This window comes from Salvelinus sp. IW2-2015, linkage group LG4q.1:29, assembly GCF_002910315.2.
Source record: "Salvelinus sp. IW2-2015 linkage group LG4q.1:29, ASM291031v2, whole genome shotgun sequence".
NCBI classification, from domain to species: domain Eukaryota; kingdom Metazoa; phylum Chordata; class Actinopteri; order Salmoniformes; family Salmonidae; genus Salvelinus; species Salvelinus sp. IW2-2015.
Genome location: NC_036842.1, coordinates 35,064,095 through 35,081,761, shown reverse-complemented (window position 1 = coordinate 35,081,761; position 17,667 = coordinate 35,064,095). Strand labels below are relative to the sequence as shown.

At 45.5% G+C, this 17,667-nt stretch overlaps 1 protein-coding gene across 3 annotated transcripts in view; it reads left to right on the top strand.

Annotated features, from left to right (window-relative positions):
• Positions 1-17,667, top strand: part of LOC111961901 (nuclear receptor subfamily 6 group A member 1-A) — a 192,484-nt gene that overhangs the window by 135,210 nt on the left and 39,607 nt on the right. For 2 of the 3 annotated variants that reach the window (XM_070442863.1, XM_070442862.1), the window contains exon 3: positions 2,573-2,596. The exons of the other annotated variant lie outside the window; for it this stretch is intronic. In XM_070442863.1, the coding sequence (XP_070298964.1) occupies positions 2,573-2,596 (24 nt within the window). The remainder of the gene's footprint in view (positions 1-2,572; positions 2,597-17,667) is intronic. 3 annotated transcript variants of the gene reach the window in all.

Sequence of the window (17,667 nt, the reverse complement as noted above, 5' to 3'; positions counted from 1 at the left end):
TCATTTTCTGGAATTTTCCAAGCTGTTTAAAGGCACAGTCAACTTAGTGTATGTAAACTTCTGACACACTGGAATTGTGATACAGTGAAATAGTCTGTCTGTAAACAATTGTTAGAAAAATTACTTGTCATGCACAAGGTAGATGTCCTAACCGACTTGCCAAAACTATAGTTTGTTAACAAGAAATTTGTGGAGTGGTTGAAAAACGAGTTTTAATGACTCCAACCTAAGTGTATGTAAACTTACGACTTCAACTGTATATGAACAAATGTTAGTGGATGTCAGTTTGATAGCGTGTGGGGGGTAATTAGTGCGTGCGTGCGTGCGTGAGCATGCAGGCCAAGACTACTGTACGTTTAGTACTGTACTGGTGGTCAGTGTGTGTGTTTGTCTATTAATACACAAGTGGAGTCTGCAATGGAGGGAATTCTGTGGACTAGTGTAGAGGTGAGGAGTCCATAGACACAATAGGTGGTGTCTTCCTCCCTCTGTCATGTCCAAGTCTCTCTGTCTTCTCCACTCAATCTGAGAGGAACATAGCTGCCGGTTATTCGACTACTCCTCCTCCTTAGAGGTGCCAAAGCAAATGGCGTGTCTTTTTTTCTCCGGCTCGGTCCTGACGATTTTTTTACATGGCTCCGAGCAACTTCACAGATTTTTCAGCTGCGGAAAGAATCCTTTTGGGACGTCATTTGCATAATCTATGACCGCTAAGGTTAAATATTTGAATAATTGTCTCAACCCCCTTTAGTCCCCAAAACACTGTAAGACACTCATGCTCTATCTGTGTAAAGCAGTGAACCATGAAATTTTAATTTCAATAAATACATAAATAATTATTCTCTGTGTGGAGATCGGCATCACGCCATGAAGATTATCATATTAAAGTAAGAAACATATTTTTTTAAAGCAAGCTTGATAAAGGCTAAAAAACAGTGAGCAAACTACCTTTCGGCAAAATACCTTAAGCGGGGAAAGGAAAAATCATTATTATGTTTATTTGTTATATATTACACAGGGATTGCTCTGAAATGCCCATCTTGCTATTTTTTTTCATTCATTTTCTAAATGTTACCATTTAATAAACATTGTACTGTAATTCTAGCTGTAGTAATTTACTGAGTCACAATAACCATAAGTCGACTAGGTTGTTGTTTTTATCAGAGTGGATGTATTGTGTTTATCATAAGTGAGCGGTTATAAAATGAATGTCACCAATGGTCACTGATTACATCTCTCATACTAACACCCTTATACCTTTATTATAAAAAAGCATACGATCTTGCATTAGATTTAAGATGGATCTGAAACGTAACTAGATACTGTCGATTTAATGGGATTGAAAACAATGTGCAGGGACAACTATAATCTGAGTCATTGTGCCATATATGGTAAAGATATGTTGTAACAACTGTAGAGACTAAATGAACAGAGAGGATCTGCATATCAATGGCTATTCCCTGGAAGGGGTAGCTTGACTCAAATCCATGAAGACCTCCATGCCATCTGGCTCCCCTGGCTCCCGTGGCACGTTCAACCTCCTGTTACCCAACCAGGTTGGCACATGGGGTCACGGAACATATGCAGCGGTATCCTTCTGTCAGACATGGGTTGGCCCACTGGGTAACTGCTTACCGATGAGGTACATAGAAATGCTTTTTATAAAATGGGCATATCCCCTCAGTCCATTCAATAACTCTGAATTAGACATTCAGTCTATCATAATGTACACAATCACTAAAAGTTAATTGGAGAGTCTATTTTCAGATACGCTTTGAGGATCAGAAATGTAGATGAATGTAGAATTACTATATTTCTGTTAGCTAGCTGTACTGTGTAGCCTACTCCCCTATTTGCCTGTTCTCTCTCTAAATCCCTTTGCATACTGCAAAACAAGCTCATTTGATCAGTACTCGACAGCCTGTGATTCCTGGGGAGGCATTATGGAAACATTTGCATAATTCATTTTTCATAAGTCTATGTTAAACTACGTTTGTAGCAAGCAAATTGATGAACAACCTTATAGCTGACTTGATGAAGAGTTGATCCTTGCCTGTCGACTCTGAACTACTACGGAGTTTGACCTCAATAGCCGTGAAACATGATGATGACAATAGTGATGCACTGCTAAATCCAAAATGGATTTACGATAGGAGATCTACAGTAATCTTATTGCGTACTGTTTGGCTTTGGAGTTGTGTGATCTGTGCTTTGACCTGCTTTCTCTCTCTCTCTCTCTCTCTCTCTGTCTGTGTGTGTGTGTGTGTCTCTGTCTCTCTCTCTCTCTCTCTCTCTCTCTCTCTCTCTCTCTCTCTCTCTCTCTCTCTCTCCTTTCTCTCTCTCTCTTCTCTCTCTCTCTCTCTCTCTCGTCTCACACTCTCTCCTCACACCTGTCTGTCTGTCTGTCTCTCTCACTCTCTCTCTCTCTCACTCTGTCTGTGTGTGTCTCTGTCTCTCTCTCTCTCTCCTCTCTCACTCACTCACTCACTCACTCACTCACTCACTCACTCACTCACTCACTCACTCACTCACTCACTCACTCTGCCTGTGTGTGTCTCTGTCTCTCTCGCAGATGTAATCAATGAACATCACTTAGGTAAGACAAACATTTGCTCAAAAGAATGCAAGAATTTTATATGAATTGATATTAATGTGTAATTGAACTTTGGAGTGTTGAGGATGTTTATAAGAGTTGTGTGGTACTCTGTCTCTTGTAGGATCTAAATGCAGGATGACACACAGACCGACACGCACGCACGCACACAAGCACACAGAGAAACACACACGCATGCAGTCACACCCACACAAAGTCCCCCACTTTAGCCATTCGTCTTCTCCCTTTGACAGTTTGAGTGGACACACACACACAAACATTCACACTCTCTCTCACACACACAGAGGAAATAAGGATCTCTCATATTAAAGGGTACATTTTGAGGGCTAATGTGAAGTAGGCCTACTACTTCCTTTCCTGTCCAATAGAGTTGTTTAGCCACAGTGTGTGTGGAATTACCACCATGTATTCTGGCTCATACTCTTCTTCTTAATGCCCAACGATTAGAAAAAGGTGCAATTGCATACAAGGTCACCGAGTGAGCGGGGGATCGTTTTAAACGGGTTAGCGAGCGCTGGTTAATTTGCTGAGATTAGCGTAAGCCGTGTGCTGCGGCGAGGAGCAGAAGGCGGACGGGGCCTCTTGACTGTTAGTGCCGTTTGACATCGGGATTAATTTGACCGGGGAGATTACGCCTCCCGCTTCCCACTCGCTGACAAGCAGCGACTTTAAACCGGGACGCCAAATTGCGGCGCTAATGGTTTTGAATGGGGTGGGGGAGAGAAGGGAGAGAACTCTTCAGAATGACTGGAATGGGGTCTGTATTACATTTGCTTTATTTTTCTCCCTCCTTTCTGTCACTCAAAACCCATGCCGTGAAGTATCACTGCATCCGGCTGTATGTTTCTTTCTCACGTCTTTCTCTCTTTCTTTATATTTTCTCCCGAATGGCGCAGCGGTCTAAGGCCCTGCATCTCAGTGCTAGAGGCGTCGCTACAGATCCTGGTTCGATTCCAGGCTGTATCACAACCGGCCATGATTGGGAGTCCGCACAATTGGCCCAGTGTCGTCCGGGTTTTGCCGGGGTAGGCCGTCATTGTAAATAAGAATTTGATCTTAACTGACTAGCCTAGTTAAATAAAGGTTAAATAAAAATAAAATTCTCAATTCTCTCTACCCCGCCTCACTCTCTCACACACTCTCTCGCGCCCGATCCCACCCTCCTCCCTCTACATTATCCCCCTACCACCTCCTCTCTTTTATCTCTCTCCCCACCCCCATGAGTAAAGGAACTCAGCATGGGGTGGTGAAGAAGACTTAAGAAATGAATAAATGAAGTGACGAGCACTTAGTGACGTGTTGTCTCTGGATACGACTGCTTATACCTTTGACGAACATTGCACTCCCCGACCCTTTCTTAGAATCCTGAATAAGAACAGCTACTTCTAGTAGATACAATAATTATAAAAAATATTATATAAATGTTAGTATATCATTAAATTAAGCAAGTACTTTGCAAATTGGCTCTATTTAATCAAATTGTCATATTTGATTCTTATAAGAAGTGTGCGTATCTTCTTGTCCCATCTTTAGGTCCTTTTGTTCTGAACAAAGGTACTGATGTTCTTCTCCTCAGTCAGTTTGTGGAGGCTTGTTTGCGTCGCAGGCAATGACTACAGTACATCCTACATGCATACATATACGTGTGTGGTGTACGTTTTAGTGCTGAAACCCAGGTGGTTACCGCTACCTCTGTAGCGCCGTCTATCGCTAACTAACCCTATGCGAGGAGACTTGAGTTTAGTAGGCCGCTGTCGCTGACTGTTGTGTAAGCAGGGAGCGCCCAGCATGAATAAAATAATGCAGGCATCCTCCCAAGCCTGCCGAACGGGGGCTTTTGTGTCCAAAGCTAACTGGAGCAGGAGAATGGGTCTGTACAGCCATCTAGCCTGTTATTTCTGCAGGGGCTGAGCGCCGGACCGCTAATGCTATGTGACAGTTCTAGAGCAAGGAGGAGGAGGAATGGAGAAAGGGAGAGGAGGAGGAGGAGGAGGAGGAGGAGGAGGGGGATGGAGAAGGAGAAGGAGGAGGAGGGAGGAGGAGGGATGAGAAAGGGAGAGGAGAGGAGGAGGAGGAGGATGGAGAAAGGGGAGAGGAGGGATAGAAAAGGGAGAGGAGGAGGAGGAGGAGGGGATGGAGAAGGAGGAGGAGGAGGATGGAGAAAGGAGGAGGGAGGAGGGATGGAGAAGGGAGAGGGGAGGAGAAGGAGGAGGGATGGAGAAAGGGAGAGGAGGAGGAGGAGAAGGGATGGAGAAAGGGAGAGGAGGAGGAGGAGTTGGAGAAGGGAGAGGAGAGGAGATGGAGAAAGGGAGAGGAGGAGAAGGGACGAGAAAGGGAGAGGAGGAGAAGGGACGGAGAAAGGGAGAGGAGGAGAAGGGACGGAGAAAGGGAGAGGAGGAAGAAGGGATGGAGAAAGGGAAGAGGAGAGGAGGGACTGGTTGCAGGTGGAGAGGAGGACAGATGAAGGGAAGGGAGAGGAAAGGAAGAGGGATGAAGGTGAAGAGGTAGAAGGAAAATAATGGAGAAAAACAGGGATGCAGGGAAATATGGACCAGGGAGAGAAGGGTGTTAGAGAATGGACCACAGTCATGATGGAGTAATGAGTAATGGGAAGAGGAGAGGTGAGGTAAAGGGAGGAGGAGTGAGGGTGAGGTAAAGGGAGGAGGAGTGAGGGTGAGGTAAAGGGAGGAGGGGAGAGGTGAGGTAAAGGGAAGATGAAAGGAGGTGAAGCAAAGGGAAGGGGAGAGGAGGAGAGGTGAGGTAAATGGAAGGGAAGGGGAGAGGAGTAGAGGTGAGGTAAAGAGAGGGGGAGAGGAGGTGAGATGAGGTAAAGGGAGGAGGAGAATTGAGGTAAAGGGAAGAGGAGAAACTTGAGATGACATTTGAAAAAATTAGGAAAGACTAGCAGTTATGAAAGAGTATACGTCACAATACGCGCTTGACTTTCCCCACTCAAGTGCGCCACAGAGATGCAGTGCAATTGTAATAATTGTAATTATATTATAAACATCCATTGTATTTTATTGTGTTCTATTTAATTCTGTGACACTCACTCACACATTGTGATTCCATCAAACGTGGAGTGATATGAGAATCATTATTCCAACAGCAGACTAACATCAACAATTCCAGTTTGATGTTTAGTAGAGTGGTGTTACTGTAGGTTGTTTTAGAGCTACAGTGTCTTCAGAAAGTATTCAAACCACTTGACTTAGTCCACATGTTGTTGTTACAGCCTGAATTTAAAATGGATTACATTTAGATTTTGTGTCACTGGCCTACACACAATACCCATAATGTGAAAGTGGAATTATGTTTTTAGAAATTACTACAAATTAAATAAAAATTCAACTTTGAAATGTTTTGAGTCAATAAGTATTTAACCCCTTTGTTATGGCAAGCCTAAATAATTTCAGAAGTAAATATTTGATTAAGTCACATAATAAGAGGCATGGACTCACTCTGTGTGCAGTAATAGTGTTTCACATGATTTTTGAATGACTACCTCATCTCTGTACCCCACACATACAATTATCTGTAAGGTCCCTCAGTCGAGCACTGAATTCCAAAATCAGATTCAACCACAAAGACCAGGTAGGTTTTCCAGTTCCTCGCAAATAAGTGCACTATTGGTAGATGGGTAAAAAAAAAACAATTAGGCAGACATTGAATATCCATTTGAGCATGGTGAAGTTATGAATTTCACTGTGTCAATACACCCAGTCATTACAAAGATACAGGCGTCATTCCTAACTCAGTTGCTGTAGAGGAAGGAAACCGCTCAGAGATTTCACCATAAGGCCAATAGTGACTTTAAAACAGTTACAGAGTTTAATGGCTGTGATAGGAGAAAACAGAGGATGGATCAACAACATTGTAGTTACTCCACAATACTAACCTAAATGACAGAGTGAAAAGAAGGAAACCTGTACAGAATAAAAAATATTCTAAAACACGTATGCAATAAAGTACTAAAGTAAAACTGCAAAGATTTTGGCACAGAAATGTATTTTATGTCCTGAATACAAAGTGTTATGTTTGAGGCAAATCCAACACAACACATCACTGAGTACCACTCATCATATTTTCAAACATGCTGCATCATGCTATGGGTATCCTTGTCATCGGCAAGGACTAGGGAGTTTCTTAGGATAAAAAGAAATGGAATAGAGCGAAGCACAGGCAAAATCCTAGAGGAAAACCTGGTTCAGTCTGCTTTCCAACAGACACTGGGAGATGATTTCACCTTTCAGCAAGAAAATAATCTAAAACACGAGGCTAAATATACACTGGAGTTGTTTACCAATACGACATGTCATGTTCCTGAGTGGCCTAGTTACAGTTTTGACTTAAATCGGCTTGTAAATCTATGGCAATACTTGAAAATGGCTAATATACAAATATTGTAAAATTCAGGTGTACAAAGCTCTTAGACACTTACCCAGAAACACTCACAGCTGTAATCACTACCAAAGGTGATTCTAACATGTGTTGACTCGGGGGTGTTATGTAAATTAGATATTTCTGAATTTCATTTTCAATACATTTGCAAACATTTTTAAAAACATGTTTTCACTTAGTCATTATATAGGTATCGTGTGTAGATGGGTGAGACAAATAATCGATTGAATAAATGTTTTATTCAGGCCGTAACACAACAGCATGTGGTATGAATCCTTTCTGAAGGCGCTGTATACAGATGATGTCTATAGTACAGTGTTAACCGATCATCGACACCCTGGTAGCAGTTTATATGCGTCAAATGTTTGTGACGCATAGCAATAATACCATGTTGCCATCGAAGTGGGATGACACAACATATTTCCTTTAGGGCTCAGTGTGAGATTGGCATAGGCTGGGGGTGGGGGTAAGGTCTTGGGTGGGATCGCTCTGATGTTGCTGTAATTTGTGGCATTGGGGTTTATGGTAGACATCCATAGAAATAGAATTACACCACACACACACACACACACACACACACACAGTTTATTTATGAAGTGATGCATACACCCTTGCTGTATTACCACTGACAGCCAGTAGTGTAAAGTACTACATAAGTCGTTTTTGGGGGTGTCTGTACTTTACTATTTGTATATTTGACAACTTAAACTTTTACTTCTCTACATTCCCAAAGAAAATAATGTATGTTTTACTCCATACATTTTCCCTGACACCCAAAAGTACTCATTACAGTATGAATGCATAGCAGGACAGGAAAATGTTCCAATTCCCACATTTTTCAAAAAAACATCCCTGGTCATCTCTACTACCTCTGATCTGACTCACTAAACACACATGCTTCATTTGTATGAATGACAATGAATGAATGATTCATTTGTGAATGATGTCTGAGTGTTGGAGTGTGCCCCTGGCTATCCGTAAATAAACAAAACAAGAAAATGGTGCCGTCTAGTTTGCTTAATATAACTAATTTGAAATGATTTTTACTTTTGATACTTAAGTATATTAAAAACCAAATACTTTTAGACTTTTACTCAAGTAGTATGTATGACTGGATGACTTTTCCTTTTCTATTAAGGTATGACAATTGGGTGCTTTTTCCACCACTGCTGACATCCATATGAACATGAACACACAGATGGATAGTATTCCAACAGTTTGTTTTCTCAAACCTCTACTACACTTGAGCAGTAAACACACACACACACACACACACACACACACACACACACACACACACACACACACACACACACACACACACACACACACACACACACGGCAAAGACTAGAAGTGAGGTCACAAAGGAACAGATGAGAGAAAAATAAAGAGCAGCAAAATAAAACAAGTTATTTTTTTTCCTTTTTTAATAATATATATATATAAAAAAATCTGTGCTCTGCTTCCTGCCCTGACCAAGATCATACACACCATCCCCTGAAGTGGCAAAAGAATGGTGAGGGAAGATATGAGAGGGAGAGGGAGAGTGAGAAGATATGGAGAGGGAGGAGAAAGAGACAGAGAGATGAAAAGGAGGACGAGAGAGAAATACTAGGGATAAGACAGTCTTGTTCCCTCTTGTCTGAGAAGCCTGTCATTACGATGTTGGCTCGGCAGGTGGCAGGAGAGGGGTGTAAAAACAGACTTGGCGGGGAGGTCCTCATCTCAAAAAAAATATAAGGTGTGAAGCAAAAGCTGCCACAAGCCTGGAGGAGCGAAGAACCGAAGCCGGGAATTGCCAACTGGAAGACAGGACCAGCCCGGGAGAGGAGATGAGGAAGGAAACCAAGCCCGGGTAGAGAGAGAGAGGGAAGGAAAACCAAGGCCCGGGAGAGAGAGAGGAAGAAACCCAAGCCGGGGAGAGAGAGGAGGAAGGAAACCAAGCCCGGGGAGAGAGAGAAGAGGGAAGGAAACCAAGCCCGGCGGAGAGGAGAGAGAGGGAAGGAACCAAGCCCGGGGAGGAGAGAGAAGAGAGAGGGAAGGAAACCAAGCCCGGGGAGAAGAAGAGAGAGAGAGGAAGGAAACAGCCTGGGGAGAGAGGAGAAGGAAACCAAGCCGAAGAGAGAGAGAGGAGAGAGGAGAGAAGAGAGAGAGAGAGAGAGAGAGAGAGAGAGAGAGAGAGAGAGAGAGAGAGAGGAGAGAGAGAGAGAGAGAGAGAGAGAGAGAGAGAGAAGAGAGAGAGAGAGAGAGAGAGAGAGAGATGAGAGAGAGAGAGAGAGAGAGAGAAAGAGAGAGAGGAGGAGAGAGAGAGAGAGAGAGAGAGAGAGAGAGAGAAGAGAGAGAGCCCAGGAGAGAGAAGAAACCAAGCCGGGGAGAGAGAGGGAAGGAAACCAAGGCCCGGGGGAGAGAGAGGGAAGGAAAACAAGCCGGGGAGAGAGAGAGAGAGAGAGGGAAGGAAACCAAGCCCGGGGGGAGAAGAGAGAGAGAGAGGGAAGGGAACCAAAGCCGGGGGAAGAGAGAGAGGGAGAGGAACCAAGCCCGGGGAGGAGAGAAGAGGGAAGGAACCAAGCCCGGGGAGAGAGAGAGGGAAGGAAAACCAAGCCCGGGAGAGAGAGAGGGAAGGAAACCAAGCCGGGGAGAGGAGAGGGAAGAACAAGCCTGAGAAGAGAGAGAGGGAAGGAAACCAAGCCCGGGGAGAGAGGAGAGAGGGAAGGAAACCAAAGCCCGGGGAGAGAGAGAGAGAGGGAAGGAAACAAGCCCGGGGGGAGAGAGAGAGAGAGAGGGAAGGAAACCAAGCCCGGGGGGAGAGAGAGAGAGAGAGGGAAGGGAACCAAGCCCGGGGGAGAGAGAGAGAGAGGGAAGGGAACCAAGCCCGGGGAGAGGAGAGGAAGGAAACCAAGCCCTGGGAGAGAGAGAGGAAGAAACCAAGCCCGGGGAGAGAGAGAGGGAAGGAAACCAAGCCCGGGAGAGAGAGAGAGGGAAGGAAACCAAGCTCTGGGGGAGAGAGAGAGAGGGGAAGGAAACCAAGCCCGGAGAGAGAGAGAGAGAGAGAGAGAGAGAGAGAGAGAAGAGAGAGGAGAGGGAAGGAACCAAGCCCGGAGAGAGAGAGAAGAGAGGGAAGGAAACCAAGCCCAGGGAGAGAGAGAGAGAGGAGGAAACCAAGCCCGGGAGAGAGAGAGAGAGGGAGGAAACCAAGCCCGGGGGAGAGAGAGAGAGAGAGAGGGAAGGAAACCAAGCCCGGGGGGAGAGAGAGAGAGAGAAGAGTGGAAGGGAACCAAGCCCGGGGGGAGAAGAGAGAGAGAGAGGAAGGGAACCAAGCCGGGAGAGAGAGAAGGGGAGAAACCAAGCCCGGGGAGAGAGAGGGGAAGGAAACCAAGCCCGGGGAGAGAGAGAGGGAAGGAAACCAAGCCCGGGAGAGAGAGAGGAAGGAACCAAGCCTGGGGAGAGAGAGAGCGAAGAAACCAAGCCCGGGTAGAGAGAGAAGGAAGCCAAGCCTGGGGAGAGAGAAGGAAACAGACAGATGTGGAGAGAAGAGGGAGGGAAACCAAGCCCGGGGAGAGAGAGAGGAAGGAAACCAAAGCCCGGGGAGAGAGAGAGAGGGGAAGGAAACCAAGCCCGGGGAGAGAGAGAGAGAAGAACCAGCCGGGAGAGAGAGAGAGAGAGAAGGAAACCAAGCCCGGGGAGAGAGAGAGAGAGGAAGGAACCAAGGCCCGGGGAGAGAGAGAGAGAGAGAGGGAAGAAACCAAGCCAGGGAGAAGAGAGAGAGGGAAGGGAACCAAGCCCGGGGGAGAGAGAGAGAGAGGGCGAAGGGAACCAAGCCCGGGGAGAGAGAGAGGGAAGGAACCAAGCCCGGGGAGAGAGAGAGGGAAGGAAACCAAGCCCGGGAGAGAGAGAGGGAAGGAAACCAAGCGGGAGAGAAGAGGGAAGGAACAAGCCCGGGGAGAGAGAGAGGGAAGGAAGCCAAGCCCGGGAGAGAGAGAGGGAAGGAAACCAAGCCGGGAGAGAGAGAGCGAAGGAAAGCAAGCCGGGTAGAGAGAGAAGAAACCAAGCCTGGGGAGAGAAAGGAAACAGGACAGATGTGGAGAGAGAGGGGAGGAGGGAGAGCAAGGGGCGCGAGATCCATCCCCAGGAAGGAATGTCATGGAGGGGAGGAAGGAAGGTAACGTAAGGGATACAGGCTGAGTAAAGAGCATGGGTTCCCCCCACAGACAGACCGGTGTGTGTGTGGAGGTGAAATTATGTTGAGAGTCTACATTGCACTTGTGTATTTGTAGTGTGGTGTTGCATTTATTATGATTTATTAAACATTTCACAGCTCACAAGAGGAACTCTTGCGACAGAAAGAGAGAGCGAGGGGGGAGTGAGGGAGTGCGAGCAAGGAGAGTGATGTGAGGAGGGGAGAGAGTCAGAGCTCATGCATCGTCTTCATGAGAAGAGAACTGTTGGAATCAGCAGAGCTCAATCCACTTCTCAAGAGAGCTTAGTACTCTTCTCTCTCTCTCTCTCTCTCTCTCTCTCTCTCTCTCCTCTCTCTCTCTTCTCTCCCTCCCCTCTCTCTCCCTCTTCCCTCTCCCTCTCCCCTCCCTCTCCCTCTCCCTTCCTCTCCTCTCCTCTCCTCCTTCCTCTCCTTCCTCTCCTCTCCTCTCCTCTCCTCTCCTCTCCTCTCCTCTCCTCCCTCTCCTCTCCTTCTCTCGCTCTCTCTCGCGCGGTCCACCACTTTAGCCACTGATGTCTCTTTCCTCCGGCAGTGTGAGTGTACCCCTCTTTCCTCCGCAGTGTGAGTGTACCCCTCTTTCTCCGGCAGTGTGAGTGTACCCCTCTTTCCTCCGGCAGTGTGAGTGTACCCCTCTTCCTCCGCAGTGTGAGTGTACCCCATAATAGCACACATTAAGCCTATCTATACAGTGTAGCAGGCTTATACATTGAGCAGCCGTAAAATAAAGCCGTATAGCCCCCTCTCTCTCTTTCTCTCCTCGTTTATCTATTGCTCCTTCTCTCGCTCTCTCCATCTCTCCCTCTTTATCTATTGCTCCTTCTCCGCTCTCTCCATCTCTCCCTCTTTATCTATTGCTCCTTCTCTCGCTCTCTCCATCTCTCCCTCTTGTCTTTTTTTAAAACTTTCTCTTTTTCTCTCATCCTTCTGTCTCTCTATCTCTCTCCACTTTCTCTCTCGCCCCCCCTCCTCTCCTCTCAATCTCTTCGTATCTATTTCTCCTCAGGGGGAGGCCCACTGTAGTCCTCCTGCCTGCTAAACCCATTCTTTCGCTAACGAAGGGTAAGGCTTCGTTCGTTATGCAAATGAGATTTATTCAGTCGGCCTGTGAGACGAATCCCCCCAAGGAGATCGTGTTAATTATGTAAAATAAAATAAAAACGAACGAAACACACCAGAAAAAAATAAAACATCTCCCCATCATATTATTAGAAATGCCTTGATGTGACCTTGTTTGTCGGAACGGAAGTAATGTGCCCTATTTCTTTCCCTGGCTCTTTTCATCAAGCCTCTCCGACCAATGTTTTGTTTCAGCTTGACATTTTTACATTTTGCGCTGGCTGTCTGGCAAGGCAGTGATGGTAGAGGTATTTAGTGGTGGGTGAGTTGGAAGCGATGTGTCGTCCTCGTGTGGTGAAATGGCCACAGTACATCTTGTGAGAGAGGGAGGGAGAGAGAAAGGCCTCCGAAGGCAGACCTGGCTCAAGAGAAGACAGGCTATGTGCACACTGCCCACAAAATGAGGTGGAAACAGCTGCACTTCCTAACCTCCTGCCAAATGTATGACCATATTAGAGACACATATTTCCCCCAGATTACACAGACCCACAAAGAATTTGAAAACAAACCCAATTTTGATAAACTCATTTATCTATTGGATGAATTACCACAGTTTGCAATCACAGCAGAAATATGTGTGACCTGTTGCCACAAGAAWAGGGCAACCAGTGAAGAACAAACACCATTGTAAATACAACCTATATTTGTTTATTTATTTTCCCTTTTGTACTTTAACCATTTGTACATTGTTTCAACACTATATATACACTGCTCAAAAAAATAAAGGGAACACTTAAACAACACAATGTAACTCCAAGTCAATCACACTTCTGTGAAATCAAACTGTCCACTTAGGAAGCAACACTGATTGACAATAAATTTCACATCTGTTTCGCAAGAATCCGGAAAACAACAGGTGGAAATATAGGCAATTAGCAAGACCACCCCCAAAAGGAGGGGTTCTGCAGGTGGTGACCACAGACGGCCACTTCCAGTTCCTATGCTTCCTGCTGATGTTGTCACTTTGAATGTGGCGGTCTTTCGACTCTAGTCGTAGATTGGACGGAGTCTAACAAACCCACACAAGTGGCTCAGTAGTGAGCTATCGCAGGGACTGGCACAATCGAATCGAGCTGTGGCAAGAGTGTTGATGTGCTCTGTCAGCGTAGTGGTCCAGAGGCATGAGGCAGCTACCAGAACAGCCAGACATCAGGAACGGAGGAGGCCGTCAGGAGGGCAACATACCCAGCAGCCAGACGCGCATACCTCCGTTCTTTGTGCAGGAGGAACAGTGGGCACTTGCCAGAGCCCTGCAGAAATGACCTCCAGCAGCCACCAAATGTGCATGTGTCTGCTCAAACCGGTCAGAAAAAGGACTCCATGAGGTGGTAGGAGGGGCCGTTGGACGTTCCAAGTGGGGTTGTGCACTTAAGCCCAACACCGTAGCAGACGTTTGGCATTTGCCAGAGAACACCAGATTGGCAGATATTACGCCACTGCGCCCGTGTGCAGCTTCATACAGATGAAAGCAGGTGTCACACAGTGAGCACACTGTGGACGACGTGACAGGTATGCTGGAGACCCGGGAGAACGTTCTGCTGCTGCAACATCCATCCTATGCTATGGATCCGGCTTTGGCGGTGGGTGCAGTCATGTGTGGGGGTGGCATTTCTGTGTGGGGGCCGTCACAGCCCTCCATGTTCCGCCGATGGTAGCCATGACGCTGGCCGATTAGTTACGAGATGAGGATCCTCGAGATCCGCCCGTCTCGTCGAGACCATAGTCTGGTCGGTTGAGTCCCTGGCGTTCCTCTTATGACAGTACATATGCTAGACCCGTCTCTTCCCCTCCACTTCTCGTCCCACTACCCAATAATGTGGCTGAGAGAGTGATGTGTCAGCAGTTCTCGCCACACTGAGCATCACCTTCTTCATATTCCAGATTTCAGAGACTTTAATGGGGGACTTGGCTCTGCACCTTCCCTCAGGACCTGAATCCCAATTGAGCACATCTGGACATCATGTCTTCCGGCGGCTCCTATTAGAACACCACAGAGCTGTCTCAGGAAGTATATAGCAGGAAAACTAGACTTTAGTCCAGGTGTCTGAGAAGGTAAGATACCCATAGCCGAAGGACCATCGACCACCTCATAGTAGAGAGCCAGGCCCAAGCGGTAGTGAAGTAGAGTTCATAAAGGCACATGAGAGGCCACACACTAACCTACTTATGACCTCATTTTAGACTGTATATTAAGCCGACATAGAACAATCAAAAAGCGTGAGATTATCAGCCTGTCTAAGTTGGTTTTCCACGTTTCAATTTTGATGTTGTATCTAACTCGCAATTACAGACCTCCATACACTTTTTTCTGATATTCCATATAGAAAAATGTTATGGATGAATATTTGTGGGTGACAGCCACAAACTATGTAAAGAAAAAAGTATTTAATAAGAATATTTAATTCATTCAGATCTAGGATGTGTTATTTTAGTGTTCCCTTTATTTTTTTGAGCAGTGTACATAATATGACATTTGTAATGTCTTTATTCTTTTGGAATTTTTGTAAGTGTAATGTTTACTGTACATTGATGTTTATTTAACTTTTGTTTGTTATCTATTGTGTTTCCCATGCCAATAAAGCCCCTTCAATTGAAATTGAATTGAGAGGGAGAGAGGGGGAGTATGTGGTAGGGAGGGAGAGAGAGTGAGGGAGAGAGACCCCATATACAGGATACTAATCTTCTTTGTGCTGTATACGGGAGCCCCTCCTCCTCATCCCTCTCCTTTCCACCCGGGGAGGATAAAGAAATGAACACACTGGTGTTTAACCTTTTTCCAACAGAAACGTATCTGTATCAGATCATCCATTTAACAGTAGCAGAGGGTAACCAATGATACAGCAGCTCCAAGGTTTACCTCATCTAGCTCTCTCTCTCTCTCTGTGTGCGCGTGCGTGCGAACTGTATAACGTGCCAGATTTAAATTACTATTCTTCCCGGGTTGTTATTTTTATTCTTATCATGTAAGGTAATTTCAACAAAAGCTACTATATTGTTTGGCTATACTACAGTAAAGTGGTCTCAAACATGTTATGATTATAATGATGATTTTTTTAGGGGGTAGATCAGCTTTAATATTGCAGATAGATTGTGGCTTCTATCAATTTAATTGTCTGCATCATTTCCATTTTCAATATTTCCAAAATGATTTTATTTTGATATTCAGCAACTGTATATTTCCAGAACATGCTATTTTAATTATATGCTAATTGCTAACTACATTGTTACTATTATCAACCAAAGACATTATAGAGCATGTTACCGTCTCAATTAACTTCACTTACAAGCGACCTCACAATTCAATCTTTTATAAAGATGGTGACACACTTGACAGTCACCTGTCACTGAGATAATATCAGGATAGGAGATGTAAAAAAAATAAAAAGGGATATTTCCGTAACGTAATATTTCCGATATTTCCGTAATCATTTCTCCACTTCTAATTCATTAGAAAAGCGGATGCCTTCATAATTAAGGATTTTTTCGCTCTGCAAAAGCCCTAAAAAATGGCTCAAGATTTTTCAGCTGTAGTTCTTACAACTCAACGATTACATACCCATAAACCCCCAAGTCTTAAAGGACATGATATAGAGTGAACCAGGCATGAATAACAAAATAAATATTTCAACAAAATATCAGTAATTGCTTTGCAATGTCATGCTTAATTTGTATCTGTATTTTGAGTGTGTCTTCATTCATAGTGATGGGGTAGTGCTATTGTAATACCTTAGTGATGGTTGTTTAATTTTTAATTTTATAAAAATAAATGTAGCCTACTTCCTCACATATCTGTGTTTGGTGGAGGAGGGCACATATTATGTCCGCCAATAGAAATAAAATGCCTAGAAGGAACAAAGCCGTCAGACCTCTGAATGCGGATGGGAAAGGGAATGTCCCTTCTAGTCGTTTCTATTTTCTCCTTGTGATTCTCCACCTCCTCCAGTTAGCCAGTCACTGTTTAGCTGCTGTGGTTTAGCTACCCCTCCCTCCCTCCGACCTGGGGGTTATGTCAACAGCACTGTGGATTAGAGGGACGGGTGGGTTGCCAGATACAATGGACGGGTTGCCAGATTAAATAAGAGGGTGAGCATGTGTTTCAGCAGTAGTGGCAGAAACTACTCACACAGATCAATGTGTTTGATCAGTTCCCCCTTAGGTCAGATGAGACAGGCACGGGCCGGGGAGGGTGTGGAAGGGGGTTGGAGGGTTGTGGAAGGAGGGGGGGTGCGATGGGGGATTGGAGGGGAGGGTGCGATGGGGTGATGAAGGGGAGGGTGCGATGGGGATGGAGGGGGGTGGAGGGGAGATGGAAGGGGGTTGGAGCAGGGAGAAGAGGGGGTGGAGGGGGGTTGGAGGGAGGTGGGGAGGATTGGAGGGGAGGATGGAAGGGGAGTTGGAGCACAACCACAACTACAAACAAAGAGGGGCTGTGAGGGTGTAAGATCGATCTGCCACCAGCTGTGCCACTGTAAACACGTGTAAACACAAACACCCGCAGGCTTTGTGCACACACGAACATGTGCAGACCACACAGAATCGAATAGACATGAAACTTTCACTGTCCATTGAAAAATGGAAAATGTTCAGCACACACACTGTTCGACACACACACACAACACACACACAACATACACTGGCAAGATTTGTCTCAGTACAGTTACTTGTGGTTAGATTTCTCATACTTAAAAAAAAAAAGTTGAGTGAAAATTCAGCGGGAGGATATTTAAGACTTCACTTACGTATACGCTTTCCTCGTTCTTTCTTTCTCTCTCGCTCTCTGTCTCTCTGTCTCTCTCTGTCTCTCTCTCTCTCTCTGTCTCTCTCTCTCTCTCTCTGTCTCTCTTCTCTCTCTCTTCTCTCTGTCTCTCTCTCTCTCTCTGTCTCTCTGTCTCTCTCTCTCTCTTCTGTCTGTCTCTCTCTCTCATGTCTCTCTCTCTGTCGCTGTCTGTCTCTCTGTCTGTCCTCTCTGTCTGTCTCTCTGTCTGTCTCTCTGTCTGTCTCTCTGTCTGTCTCTCTGTCTGTCTCTCTCTCTGTCTCTCTCTCTGTCTCTCTCTGTCTGTCTCTCTCTGTCTCTCTCTCTTGTCTCTCTCTCTCAATGTCTCTGTCTGTCTGTCTCTCTGTCTGTCTCTGTCTGTCTCTGTTCTCTTCAATGTCCTTTGGTTGGCTACATCTATAATGGTGGCTACATCTATAATGGTGGCTACATCTATAATGGTGGGCTACATCTATAATTAGTGGCTACATCTATAAGGTGGCTACATCTATAATGGTGGCTACATCTATAACATCTATAATGGTGGCTACATCTATAATGGTGGC